This window comes from Lissotriton helveticus, chromosome 9 (assembly GCF_964261635.1).
Source record: "Lissotriton helveticus chromosome 9, aLisHel1.1, whole genome shotgun sequence".
Lineage (NCBI taxonomy): Eukaryota > Metazoa > Chordata > Amphibia > Caudata > Salamandridae > Lissotriton > Lissotriton helveticus.
The window spans coordinates 916,329,120-916,352,302 of record NC_136070.1 but is presented as its reverse complement, the minus strand read 5'-3'; the positions used below and the strand labels follow the sequence as shown (position 1 = coordinate 916,352,302).

Here is a 23,183-nt window from a genome sequence, read left to right as displayed (position 1 = left end):
AATTACTATGGACACACATTTCCCCCATGCATTCCTATGGGAGGGCAGGCCAATCTCACACGCACTCAGGGAGCGCACGCACTTTACACTGCGCCACAGTGCAAAAGTGCGCAAAGACCAGAAATCATTATACTGATGTAACATTAAAAGGCAAAAAGTTCAGGGGTGAACCTACCAGAAGGGCCAAGTCCAACATCGGGCTTTCAACTATTTTAGGGTCACGAAGCAGGGTTATGTCCAGGGTCCACCTGTTCTCGCGCTGTGGCTTCTGGAGGCATACATCCATCTGGACCGCTGAGTGTTCAGAGAGGTGTGCCGGGAGGTGTTTCACCCTTTTTACGTTGTTACATAATGTCTTGTCTACTAAAAAGTAATCGATTCTTGATGAGTGGCCTAATTCTTTATTCTTAAAGGTGAATTTGGGTATTTTGCTCCCTTGTGTCGCCAGATATCTACGAGTCTTAGATCCTCTAAATACAGTTTTAGCCAGCTCCTCATTCTGGGCATTGTAGAGTTATTCCTGTTGGTAATCTATTTTTCTAGGATCTATTACCAAGTTAAGAACTCCACCAATTATAACTTGAGCTGAGATATCTAAAATATGTGTATGCAAGTCCTGCATTGCGGCAGGATCATCCATATTGGGGCCATAGTACCCTGCTAATGCATATATTCTCTAAAATATGCGTAATTTGGTTATGGCCCATCTCCCTTTCGAATCGCTGCTGGATGACTCTATTATTGCATTTGCTGATCTCTTGAACAGAATGCTCACTCCCTTAACACAACAAGCCTAGTCTGTGCATATAAACGAGTATACCCACCCTTGTTTCTTCAATATTTCTTCCCATTCTGCTTTTAAGAGGTGGGTTTCTTGGAGGATTATTATATCACAATTAGTACATTTTAGATATTCTAATATTTTTTGTCTCCTGCTTCTGACCCTCAGACCGTTTACATTCCATGTTATTATGCTAACGCCCATGTCCTTTAGTGACGTCTATTCTGTTTCTCTTGTTATTGCACAAGTTGGACCAATTTAAAAAAAATATATTTCCCATACGCTCCCACACCCTTGGTGAACATACTCTTGCACACCCCTTTTCCCAACCCTTGCTCTTTCGGCATTCCTTACACTTGTTGCACCTTAATCTTATTTATTAGGGAGTCTACTTCTTTAGAAACCTGGTCAAAATCACTGTGAGTATGCCATGTTGAGTCTGAAACCATGAATCCATTAATGCCACTATAGTGATAGCACTGGGCTAAGAAAGATTCCCATCAGCCCACCCATCTGGTGGAGTATCGTCACGTGGGAAATGTATCATAAATCCAATTCTTAATCAAGGCACCTGAAATTGATGCAAAGATGGATTTTGTAGGTTTCTTCTGTTTGTTTTGCTATTATAGGGGCCTAAGTTGCCTTGGTCGTTAAAATTGCCCTTTTGACCCTCCCCCACCCTATTTTTTCAGTCTACTTCTTTAGCCTCTCTCAGATAGTGCATCTGGATTCCCCACAATATTCTCAGGGACATGGGGAAGCGCATCTGTACTGACGCCCCCAGAGATCTCAGCTCCTGCATATACTGCCCTTGTTCCCACTGTCTATCCTGTGTTGCTTTTGAGATGTCCGATCTTATTCTATAAGTCCTGTTGCTTTTCGTGTGGGATGTGGCTTTTATTGCTTCCCCTAGAATTTTCTCCTTTAGGGTGTATGTTCTGAAATTGATTAATATCTTCCTTGGGTTCTTCTTTGGTTTGCATTTTCCGAATGGGTCCCTGTGTACCCTCTGTATATCTTCTGTCAATACCTTCTTTTCTACCTATTGGAAGAACTCTTTGAGAAGAGTAATCACAAATCCTTTAATGTCCTCGCCCTCCTGCCTTTCCGGTACATTTAGGATTTTCAGGTTATTGCGCCTAGCCTGGTTTTCCAAAGACTACATTTTTTCCCTGAGGTTCTTCTCATTCCCTTTCAAAGCCCGAATTTCCTCTTTGTTGATTTCCACACATTTCCCCAGTTCCTCCACAGTAGCCTCCACTACGTTAATGCAATCCATTATGGAGTTAATTTTTGTCTCCAAACCTTCACAGGTTCCCTGAATTTTAAGCTGATTTTGCTCCGAAGTTGCAAAATTCATTTTTATTTCTGAGATCAAAGTCTCTATTAGGCTCTCTGTTCCTCTTGTTCTTTCCTGGCTTTTCCTTTACTTTGAGTGAGCTTGCTCACCTGTCTCTCTGTCTCTACGGAGTTCTGAGGGGGGTTCTTCCCCTGTCGCACCAGCCAATTCTTGCCCCTGAAATCTGTTGATGCTGAGTGGAATATCCGCCACCGAGCTGACCTCTGTCGTCTTTGGGTTGACTTCTTCCTCATTCTGTCCTCCCAAATTTGTTGTTTCACTTGGGAGAGCCTGTTTAATTTTTTAATATGAGCAGAGTGAGGGGGTGATTTTCACCTTTGGACCTACTGCTCTAGCCCGGGTAGATGCTGGGGTGAACTCCAGAGTTTGCGGGGGTGAAGCCCGTTTTTTTACTCTTTTGCTGCTTTGCGTTGTAGAGGAAGTATGGTTTTGGCTTGGTTCTGTGCTCACCGTTAGACTTGCAGTCAGGTTTCTGCTCCTGAGGCAGTACCTTTTTCCCCTACCCAGGATAAGGTCCTGGGACTGCTCCCTTGAAGACCCTCTGACTGTACCTGCCTTCCTCCCCCTACTACTTTGAACAGTGTTCAAGTCCAGCCCGTGGAATCCCCCTTCAGCCTGATCACTTACTCTACTTGCGTGCCCTCTACCTCTGTAGTTCGGTCTGATTGTCCACCCTCCTCTCAGGGTCCTCGCTCCTCTGAATGCCGCGGCTGAACTTGTTGCCTCCACTGATCTGCTGCTCTCTGTGCAGCTACCAGTACCGCTTTTGCTGGGGCTGACCACCGCTTTGCCCCAGAAGGACACCTGGGCGGCTGCTTTCCTGTTCACTCGGAGCACGGAAACAGCCTGCGCCCACACATAGTTCGCTGCTCCTCTGTGACCCCGCTTCCCCACGTTGATATCGCCACTTGCTTCTGCTCCTCTCCGCCCCACTGGGAATTTGCTTGTGCTGTCTGCGGACCCGAGGGACATATCCCACCCCCCCCCCGCAGGTAATCTTCTGCTGCAGTGGAGTTCTGTTTATGTGCGCCTCACGTTCCAAAAATCTACGATTGCATACGGAGCTCGGGAGCTCATGGCCGGAACACTTGCCGGACCCCATGTTCTCCACCTCCAACTCCGAGCCCGCATTACTGAGCTGGCTTGCATTTCACAGAATATCCCTAAGAGCGGAACATGTTCCAGGGCTTTGGATTACTCTTGCAGACACCCTCAGCAGGACCAAAGACAATTGCCATGATTGGAAGCTTGAACAAGACCAACTGGACAGGAACTTCTCACATTGGGGGAAACCCTTTTCCAAACTCTCGGGGGAATGCCCTGTCAATGCGTTGGTCAGAAATATATGCTTACACCTTTCCTCCCATTCCACTGATACCCAAGATCCTGATGAAAATGAAAATGGAACACTGCTAAATTCTCATAGGCCCCAGATGGGCCCAGGCAGCACTGGTTCACGGAGCTTCGCCTCCTCTCGGAAGCCCAGCAAATACATCTACTACCAACACCAACCCTGTTGACCTGGAACCAAGGTCAGATGTGTCGCCCGGAGCCAGCATCTCTTCGATTGCATGCGTGGGTCCTGGATTCTTTGAATTTAAGGATTTGACAATTGCGTAAGAGTGTAAAGACATTATCACCAGATCTCGTGCGGACAGCCACCGACAAGACGTACAGACTGAAATGGAATCGGTTCTGCCTTTGGTGCCTGAAAAGCAAGGTACATACGTACCTTTCTGCTTTAGAGCACATCCTACCGTACTTACTGTCTTTGGCTAAAACGGGGCTGGCATACTCTTCATTAAAGGTTCACCTCGCAGCTATCTTCCGATATAGATGCTATTCAAAATGTCTATCTCTTTACTGTACCAGAGTTGTACAGCAATTCATGAATGGCCTATTTCATACTTAGCAAACATAAGGTGATGGTGGACGGAGCGCTGAAACTTTTCAGACACTCACCCCCAGGCACAGATCTGGTTTGAATCCATCATCGTTCTTTAGCTCACTTTGCCACCCCATTCCAGACACAGCTATATGCAAATCAGTCTTGACCCTGCGCCTCATGGGGACAGTCCAGTCCGAAGTGCCAAGCCATGTCTTCCCTGGACCGGAAACAAGCATCCTGGGACCAGTTTCGGGGTAACACCCCATATCAGCTAGGCTAGCTTGAATCCAGGGGCAAAGTGAGCAAGGGACCCACGTCTGGGCATACCCTGCCAACTTAGGGCGAACAAAGCAAACACAAGAAGATGTTGGACGTAGCACTGAGACTTTTCAGGCGCTGACCCCCAGTCACAGATCTGGGTTGAATCCATCATCGTTCTTTGGCTTACTTCGCCACCCCAGTTCAGACACTGATATATGCAAATCAGTCTTGACCCTGTGCATCATGGGAACAGTCCAGCCTGAACTGCCAAGCCGTGTCTGCCCTGGATCAGAAACAAGCATCCCGGGACCAGTTTTGGGGTAACACCCCATATCAGCTGGCTAGCTTGAATCCAGTGGCAAAGTGTGCAAGGGACCCACGTCTGAGCATACCCTGCCAACTTAGGGCGAAGAAAGCCAACACAGTGAGATGATGGATGGAGCTTTACTATCCACCTATTCAAGCCCCACCCCCTGAGGGGCACTTAAACGTAGTCCTATCTCAATTGATGAAGCAACCCTTTGAGTCCATCCATAGGACGGATATGACGTGGAAAGTACCTCTCTTGCTCCCCCTAACATCAACTAGAAGGGTTAGCGAAATACAAGCTTTCACCATAAAACATCATTTCCAGATGAAATGCTCATCCTGCGGACGAATCCCAAATTCATTACTAAGGTTCCTTTAAGTTCCACTTAAACAAACCTGTCATTCTCAGGACTTTCTTCCCGGATCCTTCTACACCTGTGGAAGGAACACTACACACTCTAGGCATCAAGAGGTGTCTTAAATTCTACCTGCAAAAACAGATCAATTGTTCATTGCATATGAGCAAGGCTGTCAGGGCACTGTGGTTTCTAAAGCTATCATTGCAAGATGGATAGCAGCCACAATTCAGTTTTGCCACGAGAACGCAGGAAAACCTTTCTCTAGAACAGTGAAAGTTCACTCTACAAGAGCAGTCTCTACATCAGCTGCCATGTTCGCTTGGGTTCCACTGGAAAAAATCTGCAAAGCTGCGGGGTGGAAAATTATGCATACGTTCACGCAGCACTACTACCTGAAGTCGACACAGTGTGCTGATGCAGCCGTGGGACAGGCAGTTCTATATAATTTATTTCATTAAGGTGAGCCTCTTTAATGAGGAGATTTCTTTTCTGTTGTCAGTATTGATCTGCATTTGAAAATGTATCTTTATTGGTTATAACAGTTGGTATACTTGTTTAAGTTGACAATAGAGATGTTTATTTTACATGTCAACACCTTTATATGCATTTACTTTTACACTAACACTTTCACAAGACTATGCTTTTGTGAATATATTTTGGGATTTTACACTACCCACCTTCCACTAAGGGTGCTTACTTATTTTACATTAATACTTGCTATTCTGATTCTAGCATGTGAATCTATGAAAGATACACCAAATTTAGATAATAAATAAGTTACTTGTGACTGCAGATATCCAGTATTGGTATATTTCATAGATTCACATACAATCCACCCTCCCAGGAGAGGCTGCCCTTATACTCCAGTATTACTATCCACACTTGTGCTGGAAAATCTGAGGGACTCAACCTCTCTTGGGAAGTTCTAGAGGGTGCTGGTTACTGATTGGTTGCACATAAGTTTCATCCTTTTTTTAGAAAAGGAGGTAGATAGGCTATTAAATGCATGGTTGCCCCCATGATAACCTATGACGTTCTTTAATTGCTGCTTTATTTATATTACTGTGGGACTCCCACTTGGACAACGGTTAATGAATCAAGCATGTGAATCTATGAACAATACCAATACTGGATAGCTGCAGTTACAAGTAAGTAACTTATTTCATTATTTTGATACTTTACAGTACCTACTTTAGTAGTCTCTTTAAGGAGTTAACAGAGCTGAAGCACCAGCCTGTAACTCTAATTGCTAATTGTGTTACTAGCCTCTCTTACAATAAAAACTACAATTCAGGGTTTTTAAAATTGGAGCATGTAAAGTTACATGTTCAACTTTCTAATATAAAGCACCCTGCCTTAGGGCTCTATAGGACTACATTAGGGGTGACACATATTAGAAAAGGAGGGTGGGGATTTGCCATTACCTTCAATGGCAAAGATGAGTTATCAGTCAAAACTACTCTGTTTGCAACCTGGGAGACATGTTTTAATTTGTCATTCTTGTGGTCGCGCAACTAGTGCTGAAGTCCACAAGAGACACCTTAATTTACAGACCCATAGGGTAGCCCTGGTACCATGTACTAGGGACTTACAAATAGATTAAGCTATGCCAACTGGGTGTAAGCCAATCAACCATGTACTTTTGTAAGGGTCAGATCACATGCACGTGTCTAGTAGTCAAAATGGCTTCACAAACGTTGAGGTGAAACTTGCAAAAGGCCTATTTCCTGACATTGGTCTGCTGACTCCCTGCATTCTCCTAAAAAGAAAACTACGTTTTTAGTCACAAAAAGCACACACCTACAAAGTAGCATCTAGCATTAAGGAAACTACTTTGAGTGTAGATGTGTTCCTTGTGACAGAGACAGAATACCTTTACTCACTGTGGACCTAGCCGAAGGCAAACATGGGCTGACCAGTAGACCTATGCTGTAGTGGGTGGAAAAATGTGACTGACACAAGAACACACCAATTGATGAAAAGGACTGACTAACATCCCCAATAAGTAAGTGGATTATATATATATATATATATAATATATAAGTGCAGTAAAATCAAAAGGTTTTGGCTCACAACAGACCTCAAACCTATTAGGAAATAAAGAAGAAAGAGAGTTTTCCCTTACATTATAATAAAATCAAATAAATACTGGTCTTCAGTTGTCATAGCTCATATCTCCTTTTGCCTTTGTTCATTCTCTGAGTCTGTGCTTACATTCTTTACTCACATCACTTGTCTTTTTTCATTTCAGAACTTATCTTTGCCTAGGAGTTAAAATCGGGGCACTAATGTCTCCCCTCTATTTTGCTCAAGTCTCCCCTTGTCCATGTCACACCAACTATTGTCTGTGCTTTTGTCGTCTCACGTCAGTATTCATGTCAATATTTATATTTGAGCTTATCTGGTTCTTTTTGCGCTTATGTCTTCCATTGGTGTTCCTGTGTTCTCCTGTTTTCCTTTCTTTTGTCTGTTCTTGTCTACCTTCTTATTTCCTGATGTCTTCATTAGTTCCTTCCTTTGTCTATGCTTTCTAATTACTGTTTTCTTTCCTAATATCTCTCATTACATATTCTCATTCTCTTGTTTCTTTCCTGGCAGTGTCTTGGACCTTAATGCATTTGAGCGGCAGAACAAGGCAGAAGGTCTTGGCATGGTGACAGAGGACGGCACAAGTAAGTAGAGAACCTAGCATGACTCCTGCCCAAAAACAAGCAGTCAGGGTGGGTGGATTGTTGCTCTGCCTAAAGGGCAAGAAAATTGATACCTCTCTTCTTAAATAGGGATTAGGAAAAGGGTTTTGTCTCATCGAAAGATGCTCTATAAGCAATACTAAAGACTTCAGATTATATAGGAGGGTTAAATTACACAATCCTCCACTTTCTGGAGATTAGAGTCAGACATATCCCAAATAATTAGAAAACTGTATGATGGGTCCAATTTTTAAAGAAGAACTCTGTTACCACCCCTTTCTTGTGTTTGTGTTATTGTGCTTTCTGGTGGTGAGCTTTATTTCATTTCAAACATTATAATGACACTAGATGGCTAAAGAAACTGATTTCACAGAGGAAATGATAATACAGATCTCATCATCCCCCACAATAGCTGACACTCAGACTCTGGTGGGCATTGTGTTACCCAGAATCTTGATTCCTTCTCTATTTCCTTCTGTCTCTGAGCTCCCTCACACAGTCTTTGTAAAGGCCACAGTCGTATAGATTCCGAGGTCCCAATTCAGATTTTGGGAGAAATACTTGGAGGGGATATGGGTAAAAAGTCCACATTTTGTAAAGCGCACAATCACTCGTAAGGGTCTCTAGGCGCTGGGGGCTGTCGGGAAGATTAAGCGAGCTATTGCCCAGAGTCACATGGTGCTGGGCTAACCTGCCGCCGGAGCCGGGGATCGAACCGTGGTCCCCAGATTCCAGCGTCAGTCGCCCTGGCCGCGACGCCACACCTCTCCCCATGGATATATGGGTATTTCCAATTTGCATCCATGGGGATAGCATTTATTTTCAGGCATATCTGGCATGATGGTTCCTCTATCCCGAATCTCACTCTACACCAGGTAGGAACTAAGGGATAACCTTTTTTTATGGTATTAGTACCAAAAGGCCAATAACATGTGGCCACCACGGGCCCGTCCATGGAAATTTCCAGCTTCAAATATTCATTGCTCCCATCACACCGGTAGTCTGTGGTTAGCTAAGGAATCTGGTGGGCCAGCACCAAAGTTTAACGCTGACTCTTCCTCCAAAGAGTAGCCAATATTTCCATTGTTTCCCAACGGAAGCCACTCCCACGATCCTCATCTTGCTTTCAAAATACTAGGCCTTCACTTTTTATTCAACTAAATCCATTTTGTATTACTTACAGCCCCATCAATTGCATTAATAGTATTGTTGCTGTCTGGTTGTTTTGTAGTAAATTAATCCCCTTCACCTAGGTTTCTAAAACAACCCTTAATGTGTTGTTTCTTTAATAGGGTTCTTTTGTTTCGCTCCGATTAATGAGTGCTAATAATACTCTCCTTTTTCCTTTGCTGTGTTTTGTGTGCTCACCTTCTCCCGATCTCCCCTGCCTTCTCTTCTTCCCTTCCCTCACTGGCTCCCAGTCATCAACCGACAACAGGGTAAAGATTCCATCCAATGAATGTGTGCAAATGTCTGACCTGCTGTGTGTTTCTAACCTGGTGGGGCTTTGGGGCTGGTCAGGGCGGGGGCATATCCCATCCTCTTCCCTCCTTCTGGTCATCATTTCAAGTAATGGGGAGGGTGTATTTGCAAGTTTGGAGGCATGCAGATTTGCATCTTGGCATGAGGTAGAGATGAGGATGGCATTGCGGGGTATGTTGTGATCACCTATGTAATGAGGAGATAGACATTGCTTTGGCTACCCTGATTCCTATAGAACTTGTCTGGCTCTTTCATAATGGGGATATTGACCTAAGAAGAGGGCAATGCTCTTCAAATAGGGAAGCATTTCTCTTATGCAGGTGCATTCCAGTTGAAGAAATAGCCACTCATGAGCACGTTGAACTGTGCAGTGGTGCATCTATTGAAAGTATGAAGAGGCTGGAGTTTTATGACAAGATCGTGATACATTCTTCCTCCATTGAAGACTGGACATATGTAACCAAATCTCTGGCTCTGTGATCAGGAGAACAATTATACCTTTTATATTTTCCACTTGCTGTAAGTAAGTAAAGTAAGAACTTATAAAGCGCACAAATGCCAAGGCGTCTTGGCGCTGATAGGGCAAGAAGGTACGGACGGTCAGGAGGGTCTGGTCATTAATTGCAAGGAAAGAGCCAGGTTTTAATCAGTCTCCTGAACTGAGATCTAGAAGAAAGTAGCCTGATGTTTAAAGAGAGTTCATTCCAGAGCCTCGATGCCAGTGGAGAGGCTCTCCACCTTGTTCTTCTAACTCAGGGCACAGAGAGCAAAGCTTTGTTAGCCGATCTTAACGCCCAGCAAGGGGCATGCCATTGGAAACGTTTTTTAAAGTCGTTAGTTACAACTCCATCCATGGCTTTATGGACAAGGCAAAGAGCCTTGAACTTGATTCGCTGCTCAATTGGGAGCCAGTGTAACTTTCTGATGGCATCGAAGATGTGACCGAATTTTGGAATGTTGAGAAGGGTGCGTGCAGCCACGTTCTGCAGGGACTGAGGTTTGGACAACTGACTTTTGTTTACGCCCAAATACAGAGCATTAGAGTAATCCAGGCTAGAGAGAATGAGGGCTACCACTACAGTTTTCCTCAGCTCCATAGGTAGAAAAGGCAACATTTTTCGAAGTTTTTTTAGAAGGAGGTAACAGGCAAAGGTCAGTTGATTTATTTGGCCACCATGACTGGGTCCAGATAGAAGGTCCATTGCCAAATACCATGACCTCTGTCTTAATGGTGTTTAGTTTAAGATATTTTTGTGCATCCAGGTCATGATATGACCAAGACATCTATGGAATCTGTTTGCAATTGGATCTGTTATTGATGAGATGGCTATGATGATTTGGGTATCATCTGCATATGATACAAGTGAGAAGCCACTGCTATCTGTTATTTCAAAGAATATAAATATGAAATATATTCCCACCTAGTAGTAATCCACCATAAACACTACCAGTGTTGCATTTAGTTCTACTTTTACTACTACTGCTGCTGTTTCTTCTACTGGTGCTATTAGTCCTCCTTTGTCGCTACAACAATAACGCTACTACAATACATACTGAAACTAATAACTCTTATAGTGTGACGAATGGTACATCTTGTACTGCTACTTCTTGTAATACCTTGTGTTTCTGATGGATACTTCCAACCGCAGATTCCTCGCTTTAAAATACTTCCCAGATGCTAGACTGGGTATAGAAAATGAAATCCAGCAAACCTCCCGCCTGCTGCTGAGTGGCGCCATGCAGCTCAAGAAGTGATGGAGCAGAACCGCATAGAAGCATCACCGCCGTGTGCTGATGTCAGTTCCTTTCTGTACCTTTCCGATGCGGATCAAGTGCTTTGTGCCTTGCGACAACTGTTGAAACAGAAATCCAGTGTGCTAGGGAACAATTTCCTTTTCTCAGATCACAGGTTTCAAACCATGCTACAGCCGTAGAAAACAAATGTCGGTCAAAGACCAGCATGGGACATGTCTCTGGTGCTTGAACTTATGACATGATTCAAAAATGTCGGACAAGTGTGCCCTCATGCACCCAAAGGTGTTCTGGGACCAAGGAACAAAACTGTATATAGCAATACATAAGAAAAAGTTGCGAGATTTGTATAAGTCCCTCTCCCACTCCATGTCGAGGGCACGAAATTGCTCTTGCTACCAAGGTTGCTCCAGCGATAGGTCAGCTTCGCGGTCAAAAGCAAGCACAAGCTAAATGGAATTCAACCCCATCCCACTCGGTATCCAAAGAGAAGGTTCCAGAGCATCACGATGTTTATCAGTCCCCTTACAGATCTCCTGGTGTGGAGCAGATTCCACTGTTGATACTGGTGCACCCTGAATTATCTGGGCTATCAGCAATGCTGCAGCAAATTGGCAACTTTAAAGAGGGCATGTTGCAGATAATTGGCATTCTTCAGGCTCCAAAAATCTGTAGGGGCCCCCTGTCAGGTTACCATTGGTGGATCTGCCGTTGTCAATGTCTGACTCCCTTGGACCTACTGCAGGCTCCTTACTGGATCCTGTACTGATGTTCACCTCAACTCCCTTATTGATTTTGGTCCCTTCCTTGTTGATGCTGGTACCAACACCACAGGCACCAAAAGAGGATCCATTGCTGGTTCCAATATCATACCCCGAATTGACTTAAGCCCAGTTTCAACTGATGTTGTGCTACAACATTACTAAAGCGCAACCAGCACCATACTGCCTGACTCTTATACTTTCCCTGTCCTAGTCCGGACGTGCCATCAGAGGCTCCATTATCTTTTTTTATTTAGATTCTGACTAAAGCTTATTACCATTCAGAGATGATGATTATTATGGGGATGATTTACTCCCTCATTATGATGATTACAATTTTTACATAGACTTACAAGAAGTTAGTGGGCTTGATACCTTGGCACTGGGTTTAACTCTCCATTTGGAGCTCCAACAGAAGAGAGCACCGCATTTGCAGTGGTAATTCGACGATCGGCTGAGGTCTAGACCTGAAACTGCTTTCCATTGAAATTAAGACAGATGTTCTTACAGCCTGGGCCAGCCACTTCTTAGCCTATGCTCCCTTTCATTGAGACATTCACTGACACATTAATGGTTACCTGCTCAAAACCTTGTTCTTGCCCACCTGTGTGGCCAGTTGTTACAAGCTAGTGTCTGGTGACACTGATTTTCTCACTAAAAATCCTACTTCAGAGAGTCTGGTTGTTCAACTAGCAGGATGAACCCTAATTAATTCCCCAGAACTCTTCCGGATAGGGAGTCTAAGAGGATTGAGGTGTTTGGTAAACAAATATTCTCTTCTGCTAGCTTAGCAGTGAGGTTGGTCAATGCTGCCTGCTAATTGGGTCGATATACGCACTCCCTCTGGGATATGGCCAATGAATGAGATCTTGCTGGCAGTCCTCGAAGACCTTAGGGCCTAACTGACTCAAACCATTCTGGCTGGTTAAGATACTGGAAAATACGTGATTTGTGCTGGCCTTGATACTACTGATTGTCTGGGAAAGGCGGTTGGCACCATTGTGGTGCTCTGCTACCAGGCATGGATGAACTCCACATGATTATTTGGACATGTACAGTCCTCTGTCATTGATATGACTTTCGATATCTCACGCCAGTTTGGTGGAAAATCCCATCCGGCCTTGGAATTTTTCAAAGAAAGTGGAGTCCCTGGGTCTTCTGACCCCTGTCAAACAGTTTCCTCACAAGTTTATGATATTCCAAGGCCAGGTTGCTCTGTGCAGAGTGGTTAGACTGGCTGGGTGCACAAAGTTGCTCCTTGCTGTTAGGTACAAACAGCTGGCAGGGGCAAAATCAGGACAGCTGAGCCACTCACAAAGTGGGTCTCAGTGATACTGACGTCCCTCAACAATGCTCAGTCTTGGTGTAGTGAGAATCCGGACTGGACTCTCACTGTTGGTGTTTGGTACAGGGTGTCAAGTACCCTGTAGGATGGTGATGGACAGCTCCGGTTGGTCCTGGTGTCTTCACACACTGTCGGTAGACAGATCTGACCTTCCAGAGCACAAGTACCATTTCCTGGTCGTCGGTGTCATGGGTCAGGTGGGAAGCTGCAAGGTGGTGAACCGGACTCTGCTTTTTGGTGCCTGTGGGTTGCAGGGGAGTAGCTCTTCTACTCCAAGTGAGTCTGTAGGGGATTTTCGAAGGGCTGTCAGGCTATCGAAGGCTTTGGTACCTCTCCAGCTTGCAGGATGAGTCACTCTGTTGTGATTGTTGAGAGCGTTGCAAGCAGGCAGGGTTTCACACATAACCCAGACCCTAGAATGCTAATCCCACCCATATCAAGATGGGGAAATCTAAAAAGTGGGGTCCACATCAGCTGGTCCACCATAGGGGTGGTGCTGGCTAAAGGTGAGCCCACCTTCTAATCTTACTAATTTTCCTGCATGGCCTGCCGCCAAGAAGTGGGGTCAGGACAGGGGGGTGGCATTTCAGGACAGGGGGTGGCATTTCTGCTATCTGGATAATCCTGGATCACATAACAAAGTTGGCAGGGTGTTTGAAGCTTCCGGCCCTGGAAAAGGCTCATCCTGCAGGGAGGAGGTGTAAACACCGTTGCCCAGAGCAGGCTGTGTTCCTAACCTCTTAGCACGAAGGCTCTCACCTCAGGGGGTCAGAAAATTGTCCAGCGTGGCTGGCTGGCTGGGACCAGTCAGTGAAGGTGACTGGCTTTTCCGGGGCCAGTCTGTCAACACCCTAGTAGTCTGTAGGTTTTCAGGTTGCACCTCTAAGATGCCTTCCGGGTGCATTTCTAAATAAATCCAACACTAGTATCAGTGTGGGTTTGTTAAGACAAGACATTTGGTACCAAACATCTGGGGTTACAGTGGGCCATCATGTAGCTGGGGAACTTGTAATCACGAGTGTCCAGCCCATGTACCCTGTATGGCTTCAGTCTGCACTTTTGGTATCCAATGGTGAACTTAGATATCACAGGGACACATCCACTCATGCATATATGCCCATACATGGGTATTGTGCACCCTGCCTTAGGGCTATTAGGCCTGCTGTAGGGGTGACTTACCTATCCCACATGCAGTGCTGGGTAGGCATGGCACACATGGATGTTTTTTTTGTTTTTCTTTGAACCAAGACATGCAGGCTGCGATGGCAGTTTGCATGATCTTAGTGAGAGGTCCTTTAAGGATTGTACAATACGTGCTGCAGGCCTTAGGAACCCTCTTCAGTTCTAATGCCCTAGGTACCAGTGGTACCACTTACTGGGGACTTACAGGGAGCCTAATGAAGTTCAAATTGTGAAACAATGGCACAATTTAGGGAAAGAACACTGGTGCTGAGGACCTGGTTAGAATGAACCCAGTACACTCTCAGTCGAAGGTTTATCAGATACCAGGCAAAAAGTGGGGGCAACCATGTCAAAAATGGGCACTTTTCTACAGGACTCCGATACTCCTTCCCACCTCTGCCTCTCCTGCCCTGAATTCTGAAAAAGATCAGGAATGGCCCGGCTCAATTCCTTACAGTGTCTCTGGATTGGGCCAGGAGAGGGTGGTACCCAGAGCACCTGGGTATGCTCACCTATCCTATGATTAAACTTACAATTCAAGAGGACTTCCTTCCTCAGCCACAGGGCAGTGTCTTCCAACTGAATCTACGCAATCTACACCTCCAAGCGTGGAGATAGAGCATCTGCAGTGGACTGCATTTGATCTGCGTCTGGAAGTGGTGGTTGAGATAAGTTTGCAGCTTGGTATGACAACTGCAAGATTGATCCTTTACAGTCCACACTATCAGATGTTTTTATCATTGGCCCACCAAGACTTTGCATTTGGCAATATTAAAGTTATTTGTCAGCCCATTTGGCCTTTTTGCATTTGCTAGACCACCAATCCTTGTTTAAATCACCTGTTGTGATGAGGTTTATAACAGCTTTGATGCACATATTCCCCCTAAACCATTTGCGATGCCTCTGTGGGACCTTAATTTGGTCCTAACGTTTTTTATGTGCACAGCCTTCGAGCTGATGTGTGGCTGCTTGCGGCATCTCATCACTTTGAAAACTACATTTCTTATTGTGATTACTTAGGCTTGTCATGTGAGCTTCAGACACTGTTTGTGCATCCCCCCCAACACCACCTTTTTTCAGACCAAGAGGTGTTGAGGACTCAAGTAGCCTTGCCTAAAGTTGTGAATCCTTTCCATGCTGGACACTGTATCACCCTGCCTACATTCTCTGCCCCTCGTTGCCCTTCAAAGAGTAATATAGCCTTTATCGGCAGGACCCCAAAAAAAGGTTTAAGCTTTTATACTTAATGTACCAGGGAACACTGTGTGGATGATCAGCTTTTTCTGGGGTTCCCCAGGGAAAGAAAGGAAGACTGTGCAGAAGAGCCCCCTCTCCCAGAATCATTCACAGAGCCACCAATCTTCGTCCAACCTTCTTCGCAGTTGAAGTCGTCCCATTCGGATAAATCCCAAAAGATAAAGAAGAGCAAGAAGTCAAAGAGGTCTTCGACTTCGCTCTGTCTGTCGAGATCATCTGACGAGATGATGGAACATCGACACTCGTTGTCTCCGGGGTTCAGCCTGCATGTGAGCCGTCTCTATGCCTCCCCCAATTTCAAGTTGGAGTGAATCCTGCCCAACTTTGTAAATTTTATGAGGCCATGCACCAGCAAATTTAGGTAGCCCATCCCTGCTGGAGCAGCTTTGTGCCCCAAGGGTACGGAAGGGTGCCCTGCTGGTCTTCCGCTGGCAGGTTTACCCTTAGTGCCTGTTGGGCCTCTTGGATCCACAGCGGACTGGTGCAAGTATTCTAAGGTGAAGAATCTGCTCTTAAAAAGAGTATCCACCAGAAAGACACGCACCAAAGGCAGGCAAGAAGCTAGTTAATTACGCTAAAAGTACTAGTGTTACTGTTGCTGCAACCTCTGCCCTAGATCCTCCAGTGTATAGTGCACAAAGTACCTCTGCTAACACTAGCACTACTAATGGAACTGATGCTGTAACTCCTTCTGCAGTTATTATTAATAGTGGCATTCATAAAATATTATTACTACTGATACTGCTACAAGTACTTATTTTGCTAGAGGTAGTGCAGAAACTATTACTAGTAACACTTCTACATGTACTACTACTAGTAGCGCTGCATCTAGAGATGTAACAACAACTGATAACATTAAAGTTGTAACTGGTGTCTCAGCTGCCTAGCCCAACATTAATTTTAGTACTTTTAATCATAGTAGAACTGCTATCAGTAAACTTACGAGCAATCTTTCAAGACTCGAACCCCTACTTAAACCAGGGGCTTTCTATTGTTTTTTTATACCTTTTTACACAAGGTCCATCAAAAAGGAACTCTATAATGTACACATCACTCTGATTTGATGTGAAATATAATCAGTGAGTTTGAATTTAATGGATTGAAGTGATACACATGCTGTATTCGGAGAAGATGGCACACTTCACCCAATTACTTCCATGTCCTGTCATTATCACTACCATACTTCAATAAAGAAATTGAAACATCAAGAAAGTGAATGCTGAAAGCGTCTGTGAATTATCTCTAGGTCCTACGACTTCTAGCTGACCACAGAAAGACAAAGTCCAAAACTTTCACATCTTTCCTTCAATTCCTTAACATCTTTTCTTCATCCTGAATAGAAGTCCTACTTGGACACAATGGGATTGGAATAATAGTTATAAAAGCTTCCGAATCCGCTAGATTAAAGGCAAACCACCAGCTAAGATTCACGAAGATGCTGCTCTTTGTTTAAGAGCGCTGAGCATGTAGTAACGTAAAAGACATGACTACATTCTGTCTTCCTTTCTTTTTCTGCTTGAAATAATTTAAATGTTTAACGGAGTAAAAGCCTCATTTAGAGATTTGAGGCAACTGTATATCTTCCAAGTTTGAAGGGACCTCTGAGTATGGAGTAGAATTTCCTCCAAAATACCATTAATGTGGTGGAGGAAATTCTTCCAAATGATTCTATACTGTGTTTAGAGTTTCCCTCAGAATTTGGAGAATTTTCAGTCCCCTCCAACCTAAGATTTGCCCCTAAGCCTTAATTGTGTCACAGATATGTTTATTAATTCTGTTAGAACAAACATGGGGAAATCGAACGTGATTCTTTATCACCTGCTCTGAAGTTCTTGATTGTGTGTGACCTCAGAAAAATTTGCAGTACTTCCTAAAAAATTAAATTATTTTTTGTTGTGGCCATTGCATTGACCCATGCTTGTCTTTGCACTACATGTCTTTCATATTAACATTTACATTTCAGTGTCTAGGTCTGGTCAAACAATAATTGGTAGTGTGCAAAGAAAAGGGATGGAATACTCTTTGAACAGGGCTTTCCTTCCTAATGACATTGCACCACATTTTAGAATGCAAGCAGTTTCGAGATACAAAACTGATAGACTCAGCAATTGGGACAGGGTCGTTTGCACTTTCTCTGGTTCATGTTACATGCCAGGATCCATTTTAATTTGATTACCCTATGTAATTGTAGTGGTTTTTGATGACTGTGTTGCAAGACAATGTTGAGTTTGTCATAATGGTGTAGAAGGAGGGAAATGTTAAAATTGAATGCTGACAGTGACACAGAGGTGAATGAAAGACTGTTTCAGCCACCACTGGCTGGACAAAGTCCATACAGCAAGGTTTTGGGCGTCATATATGAATGTAAAAAGCCTCGTAGAAGCATGGTTTGTGTTAATTTTGAAAGTTTCAATAGAAAGGTGTTTTCTTGGTTGCCATTGTACACTCATTCCTGTGACCAAGAAGGTAGGCATGTGAACAAGATTCACGCTAAGTGAGTTGTGAACAGCCCAGCCGTCTTTGAGTTAAGAGGTCTCCATGTGGCATGCTAAAAGGTGATTGTCCCACTGATAATTGGTAATAAATGAACTGAGTAAGGCCAGGTATATTTGTACCGCCTGTTTACTAACAGCACTGCATCCATCTCTTTGAGCATCTTACAAAGCCATGTGGGGGATGAAGGGAGGGGGAGTGCAATAGTTTCATAGAGTATGGGGGGGGGTTTGCTGATCCAACCAATATTTTGAAGGTTTTTTTGTGGAGCAACAAATGTATTGAAGTCAATCTCAAAAGGGTTATCACAAGCAGATTTGTGTATGGTGAGTCGATGGAGTGGGTGGGAAGTAAACCGATTGGGCAAACATCTCCCAATAAAATTTAACTTTGGGAAAACAGACGTCATTCAGTCCTGGACATAATGTGGAGCAGCAAGGTTTAGTTATGTTTCTAGGATCCACCTGAATTACTTTACTCACATAATGTCCATTATGCTGACTGGCATATAAGGCAGCAACAAAGTCACTCCACTTCTGCGTGTCTTGGGCACGTTTCTGTCTGTGCCCCAGCTGTGGTTCCTAATCTACATGTCTGTTTCCACAGTTCGCATCCTGGTGTTTCTTGGCCTACCTCTCTTCCGTTTGCCTTCTGGGGTCCAGTAAGTCATGGCATAATGAATTACTTTAGGCCTGATTTTAAGCTGGGCATGCAGTCTCCCTGCCTACCAGGTTAGCAGAGGCCCATACCTCTGCTGCTATGGGAAAGGTCCAGCCATACAGCGGTGGCCTTCCCATTAGGGGGGGCAGAGGAGCGTTGGCCCCTGCTGCCAGTGCAACAAAAGTGAAGAAAGAAATGGTAATAAAATGAATTACCGTTTTTTTTTTTTACTGCTCCCAGGCCGAGCAGTGTTTGGGGGCGTGGTATTGCTTGTGACTGGCAGTAGGGGAATGGCGCTCACACTACCAGTTTGCACTGCGCATGTCAATTTGGCCGGCTATCTTGCGACGGACAGCCTGCTTGCACAGTGTAAACCTCTCCACCAAGCTGTCTCAGCCAGCTGCGTGGAGAGCAGGCACATGTCTCCTGTGCCTGCTGGAGCATCCATTGTTGTAAAATGTACAGGAGTGTAACCCATATACCAATACAGGACTGGGTAAGTAAGGTGCATTAAGAAACAATGTCCTGATAGGTAAGGATGTGTAGGCAATTAATTAAGCATGCATACAGCATTACTCGCAAGGAAAGAAGGAGAATACTCGTTAGTATGAAAAAAGATAGTTAATCATCTTTATATTGTGACATAAGTTCATGGTCGGAAATAATACAGTTGGAAGCAGCACTGCATAAATTAAATTGGTGACAACCATATAGTACTTGGTGCTTAAAAAGTGTCTGTGGTGCGAGTGTCGACGCAAGTGAAAAGTGAACAGCATGAACGGCGCACTGTGAACAAGGTGCAAGTAATTAACAGTGAGTGGCTCCAAAGCATGTGATAGCACAATAAACAAGGTTCTTTCAATTGGATGTTGAGCCACAAAGGAGGAGTACGCCTGTTATTAAGCTGTTCGGTCGACGGCGTTTCGATCCATATTAGTTTGGATCGTCATCAGGACTTGGTTGTCTGAATTGGGGCGTGCTGCAAGGAAAGGAAAGAGAATCAGGGGGACATTCAGGGATGACTGGTAAGGAAGACAGGCAGGGAAGCGCAGTCAATTTACCTTAGGTCAATTCCGAGTACATGAAACGTCTATTGGTTATTGGAAGTCTCCATGAATCGATTAGGGGCAGCCTAAGGTGCAATCCGGTTAGCCAAGTCAAAGGTAATCCGGGGTCTGCATGAAGGCACTGTGAAAGGGGGGAAAAAAGGAAAAAGGACCGATGAAGCATGGTTGGTTTAAGTGAAGGAGGGAAATTACATTTGCATGCTTTGGAAATCGGCCGTCTGTGATCAACCGTAGTTTCAGCATGATGCATGAGAACACGGTCTGGAATTGGGGGGCGATTGTTGATGGCCCGTGACTAAAATGAGGGAATGTAGGAATGGATCGGTATACAGAGGGGTTTAGAGAAAGTAGATGGAACGTACCTGAGGAAATCGGTGCGTGAAGCGGCCGTCTGTGATCAGCCGTTTTGTCAGCACGACTCCTATAGAAAGGACAACAAATGTGGCGGTTACCAGTGGCCCGTTTCTCAGGTCAGGGAGCATCGGACTAGGTCGTACGGCCCGGGGGTTGACAAGCGGGGAGAGCACATACCGGAATGAATCGGCGTGTTGTCTCAGGAATGGATCCAGGCGTGGAGAGCCGGGAGCGGCGTGGCGGAGAGAGTTTACTTCCGCATGTGGGCGGGGTTGGGACAGGCAATGGAGGCGTGAGTTGGGCTAACCGAGTGACGTGGGCCGCAGTGGGTCTGCGGGTGGGGAGTGTGTTGGGCGTGGAGCATCCAGGCAGTCCGCTCCAGCCAATCCTGGCGCTGTTCTCATGCTGCTCATCTGCAGCAGCATGAGAGCAGCGTCGGGATTTACAGAAGGGGGTTGCATGAGGCTGCAAGAGGTGCAGGCGCGCTGATGGCATCCAAGAAAAAAAAGACGGGTGAGAGCGAAACACAGGTAAGTACATTTTTAATTTGTAAAAATAGAAATTGGCGCCCCCACTGGGTTCAGTTCTTGGTCCCCTCAACGCCCTCCAGCGTTGAGGGTCACCTTCCGCCACGGCAGCCATAATAAGAGACCTCTGCATGCCTAGATGGAAGATATCTCTCTGGTGTTAGTGTTTCTCCCATTGTCACAAATTTACTAACGGCAGAGCAAAATCCCAAGCTGGCACAATGTTTTTTTTTTGAGCCAGCTCAGCATTCATTTTCATGTGTCTAAAAGTAGCTCCCAAAGATATATTTTGTTTCAGAAAGCAAAAATACAGTTGCCTTCACGTGCAGTGGGTTTGCTCCTTGTACGTCAGGGCCATTGATTATTTCCCCTGCCTGGGACTGGGAGGTCAAGTTTTTCCGCTGGCAGATGTGGCATCTGTTGTTTTCTGAGTGGGGTCATTTCCTTATTTATCATCTTTACAATTCTCCAGAGAGTCACAAGAAACAAACACAATGTGTACTTGTGTTGAGGAGCAGTGCCTCTTGTGGGTAAGTGCATTTTCCTCCGAGTTTATTGAAGTAATAACATTTCTTTCCGACCTACATAATACATTTTCATTTAATATTTTCTCCCACAGATTCATTAAATCAAACCCTTCCCATGCAGCAAACGTGATATGGGGATTTTTTCAGCCATGACAAGTCGCTACGTAGTGTCATTTGATTTAATCAGAAATGAAGTATCATCAAAATAGTGTAGTGCATGGGTGCTGGTGACGTCAGCATTTTTCTGTGCATTCACGTTGAATCCAGAACCCCTGGGATTTTCCCCAGTATTTCCACAGTGCTTTTATATTTCTTCTCTGAATGTAAAGACATGTTTCCTCCAAAATTTTAGTTTTTCAAGCTCTGTGCCACCTTCCAGCTTCTCAGGTCAATAAGCAAGGAATGCTTCTGATGCCTGGGTGCAACTCACAACCTGAAATTGCGCAACCTCTAAACAGATGCATACAAAGGCAGTCTGTGGGTAGGAGGAAAAGCTTTTGGTGGCATCCTCTTTTGTAGACGAAGAGTGCACTCTTAGAGTCGATCGGCTTCCTGATATATATTCACAAAAAGACCAGAGACATTCACTGTCCAGACATTGAGAAAGGAGAGAATGTTCAATGCAAAGCATTTAGGGGCATATTATCAAGAAGGGCGTTAAAATGATCGCCGCTTTAGCGGCAGTTTCCTACCGATAAAGCGCCAATAATTTTAACGCCGTTTCTTGATAATATGCCCCTTGATCATCTTCTGAACCTATTCCAATCTTACAGCTATTGATATTGGTCAGGCTCCCGTTCTGTAGCAGAGGTTATGAAGGCTATACTAGAAGCATTCTCTAAGGCCCGGTCTGGTACATCGACCCATGTGCTAACCGACTTTGGTTAATACTGGTTCCACATTAGTGGGCCTGGCTCTACCATTTTCATCTACAATTACTGTTTAGCCTTCTAAGCTGAAAAAGCGCTGAGCAGCACCATTTGTGGCAATATTGAACCTGACAGTGACACTGATAATTAAGACAACTCAGCACATTCTAGAGTCAGTGAGAACAACATAAATACTTTATCTGCAAGAGAAAGAGGTGCCTGATAAGTTATCTGTCACCAGGAAGCAGTCTTTCTAGTGCACAGACGCCCTGTTCATGTCAGACTCAGACCTTGTGTAAATGCCCCAAAGAGTGTTGCATGCAGAGGATGAGTAGAGGGAAGGGGGCAATCTCATTCCTTCTTTCGACACTAATTCACAGATGCTCATGGACTAACAGAACCTCAGTAGATTAGAAACCCCCATGAGATGTAATTTCCCACTCAAGAAGGCCCAGCTTCTGTAGATCTGGTCAAATTTCCCACAGTGATAGAAAACGGCGACACAAACTCTAGCCATCTCAGTGCCTTCTGTTGAGCTTAACATCTTATTGTGAAACGTTGGAGACGGAGACGAGATTTTATGAGCAACAGCCTTCAATAAGGTTCTGAATAATCAGGTGCCCAGGCAAGCCAACGAGGCGGTCTCTTTAGACAAGAATAGCTCTAGAAAACAAAGATCAGCCCTCGCTGAGCCGCCTTACCTTTTCTTTCATCTTTCGCTTGAGAGTGTAGTGATGCAGGGTATGTAAAATCTGAACATTCCTGTTTGCTTGTGGTAGTTATCACTCAAATCCATGTACGTAGTTTTGAGATATTCCTAGCAGAAAGCTGGCAAAAGACTACAGCTCCCAGGCTTTGTGGGATATGGCTATTTTGGCAGTGCTGAGTGTCCCAAGAACAAGCAATAGTCATTTTCTGAGCTGACCTGAAAGCATGTATACAGCGAAACAAGCAGGATTAGATTTAGTGAACTCCATATACCGCTCCATTTAATATGCTTTGGTTTTAGGCAAAGCATATTACTGTGTTGAGCAGCATATGCTACATAGAAAAAGGCCACTTAATAACTTTTGCGTAGCTATGCGATCTCTAATGTGAATAACTTCTGTGGACTTCCATATATCCTTCTGTACTCCACTTTTTATAATTAACTGGATCTGAAATGCCAGAGATGTTTTGTAACATGACGCGACATTGATGTCATAATATGCACGTTCTAGAGAACCAGTGTCTTAGGCATTGAGCTTTTAATTTGTAAT

At 44.5% G+C, this 23,183-nt stretch overlaps 1 protein-coding gene across 1 annotated transcript in view; it reads left to right on the top strand.

The window, feature by feature from the left end:
* Positions 1-23,183, top strand: part of RYR1 (ryanodine receptor 1) — a 1,073,089-nt gene that overhangs the window by 902,841 nt on the left and 147,065 nt on the right. The window contains exon 82 of the mRNA XM_078661091.1: positions 7,557-7,630. Coding sequence (XP_078517217.1) covers positions 7,557-7,630 — 74 coding nt within the window. The remainder of the gene's footprint in view (positions 1-7,556; positions 7,631-23,183) is intronic.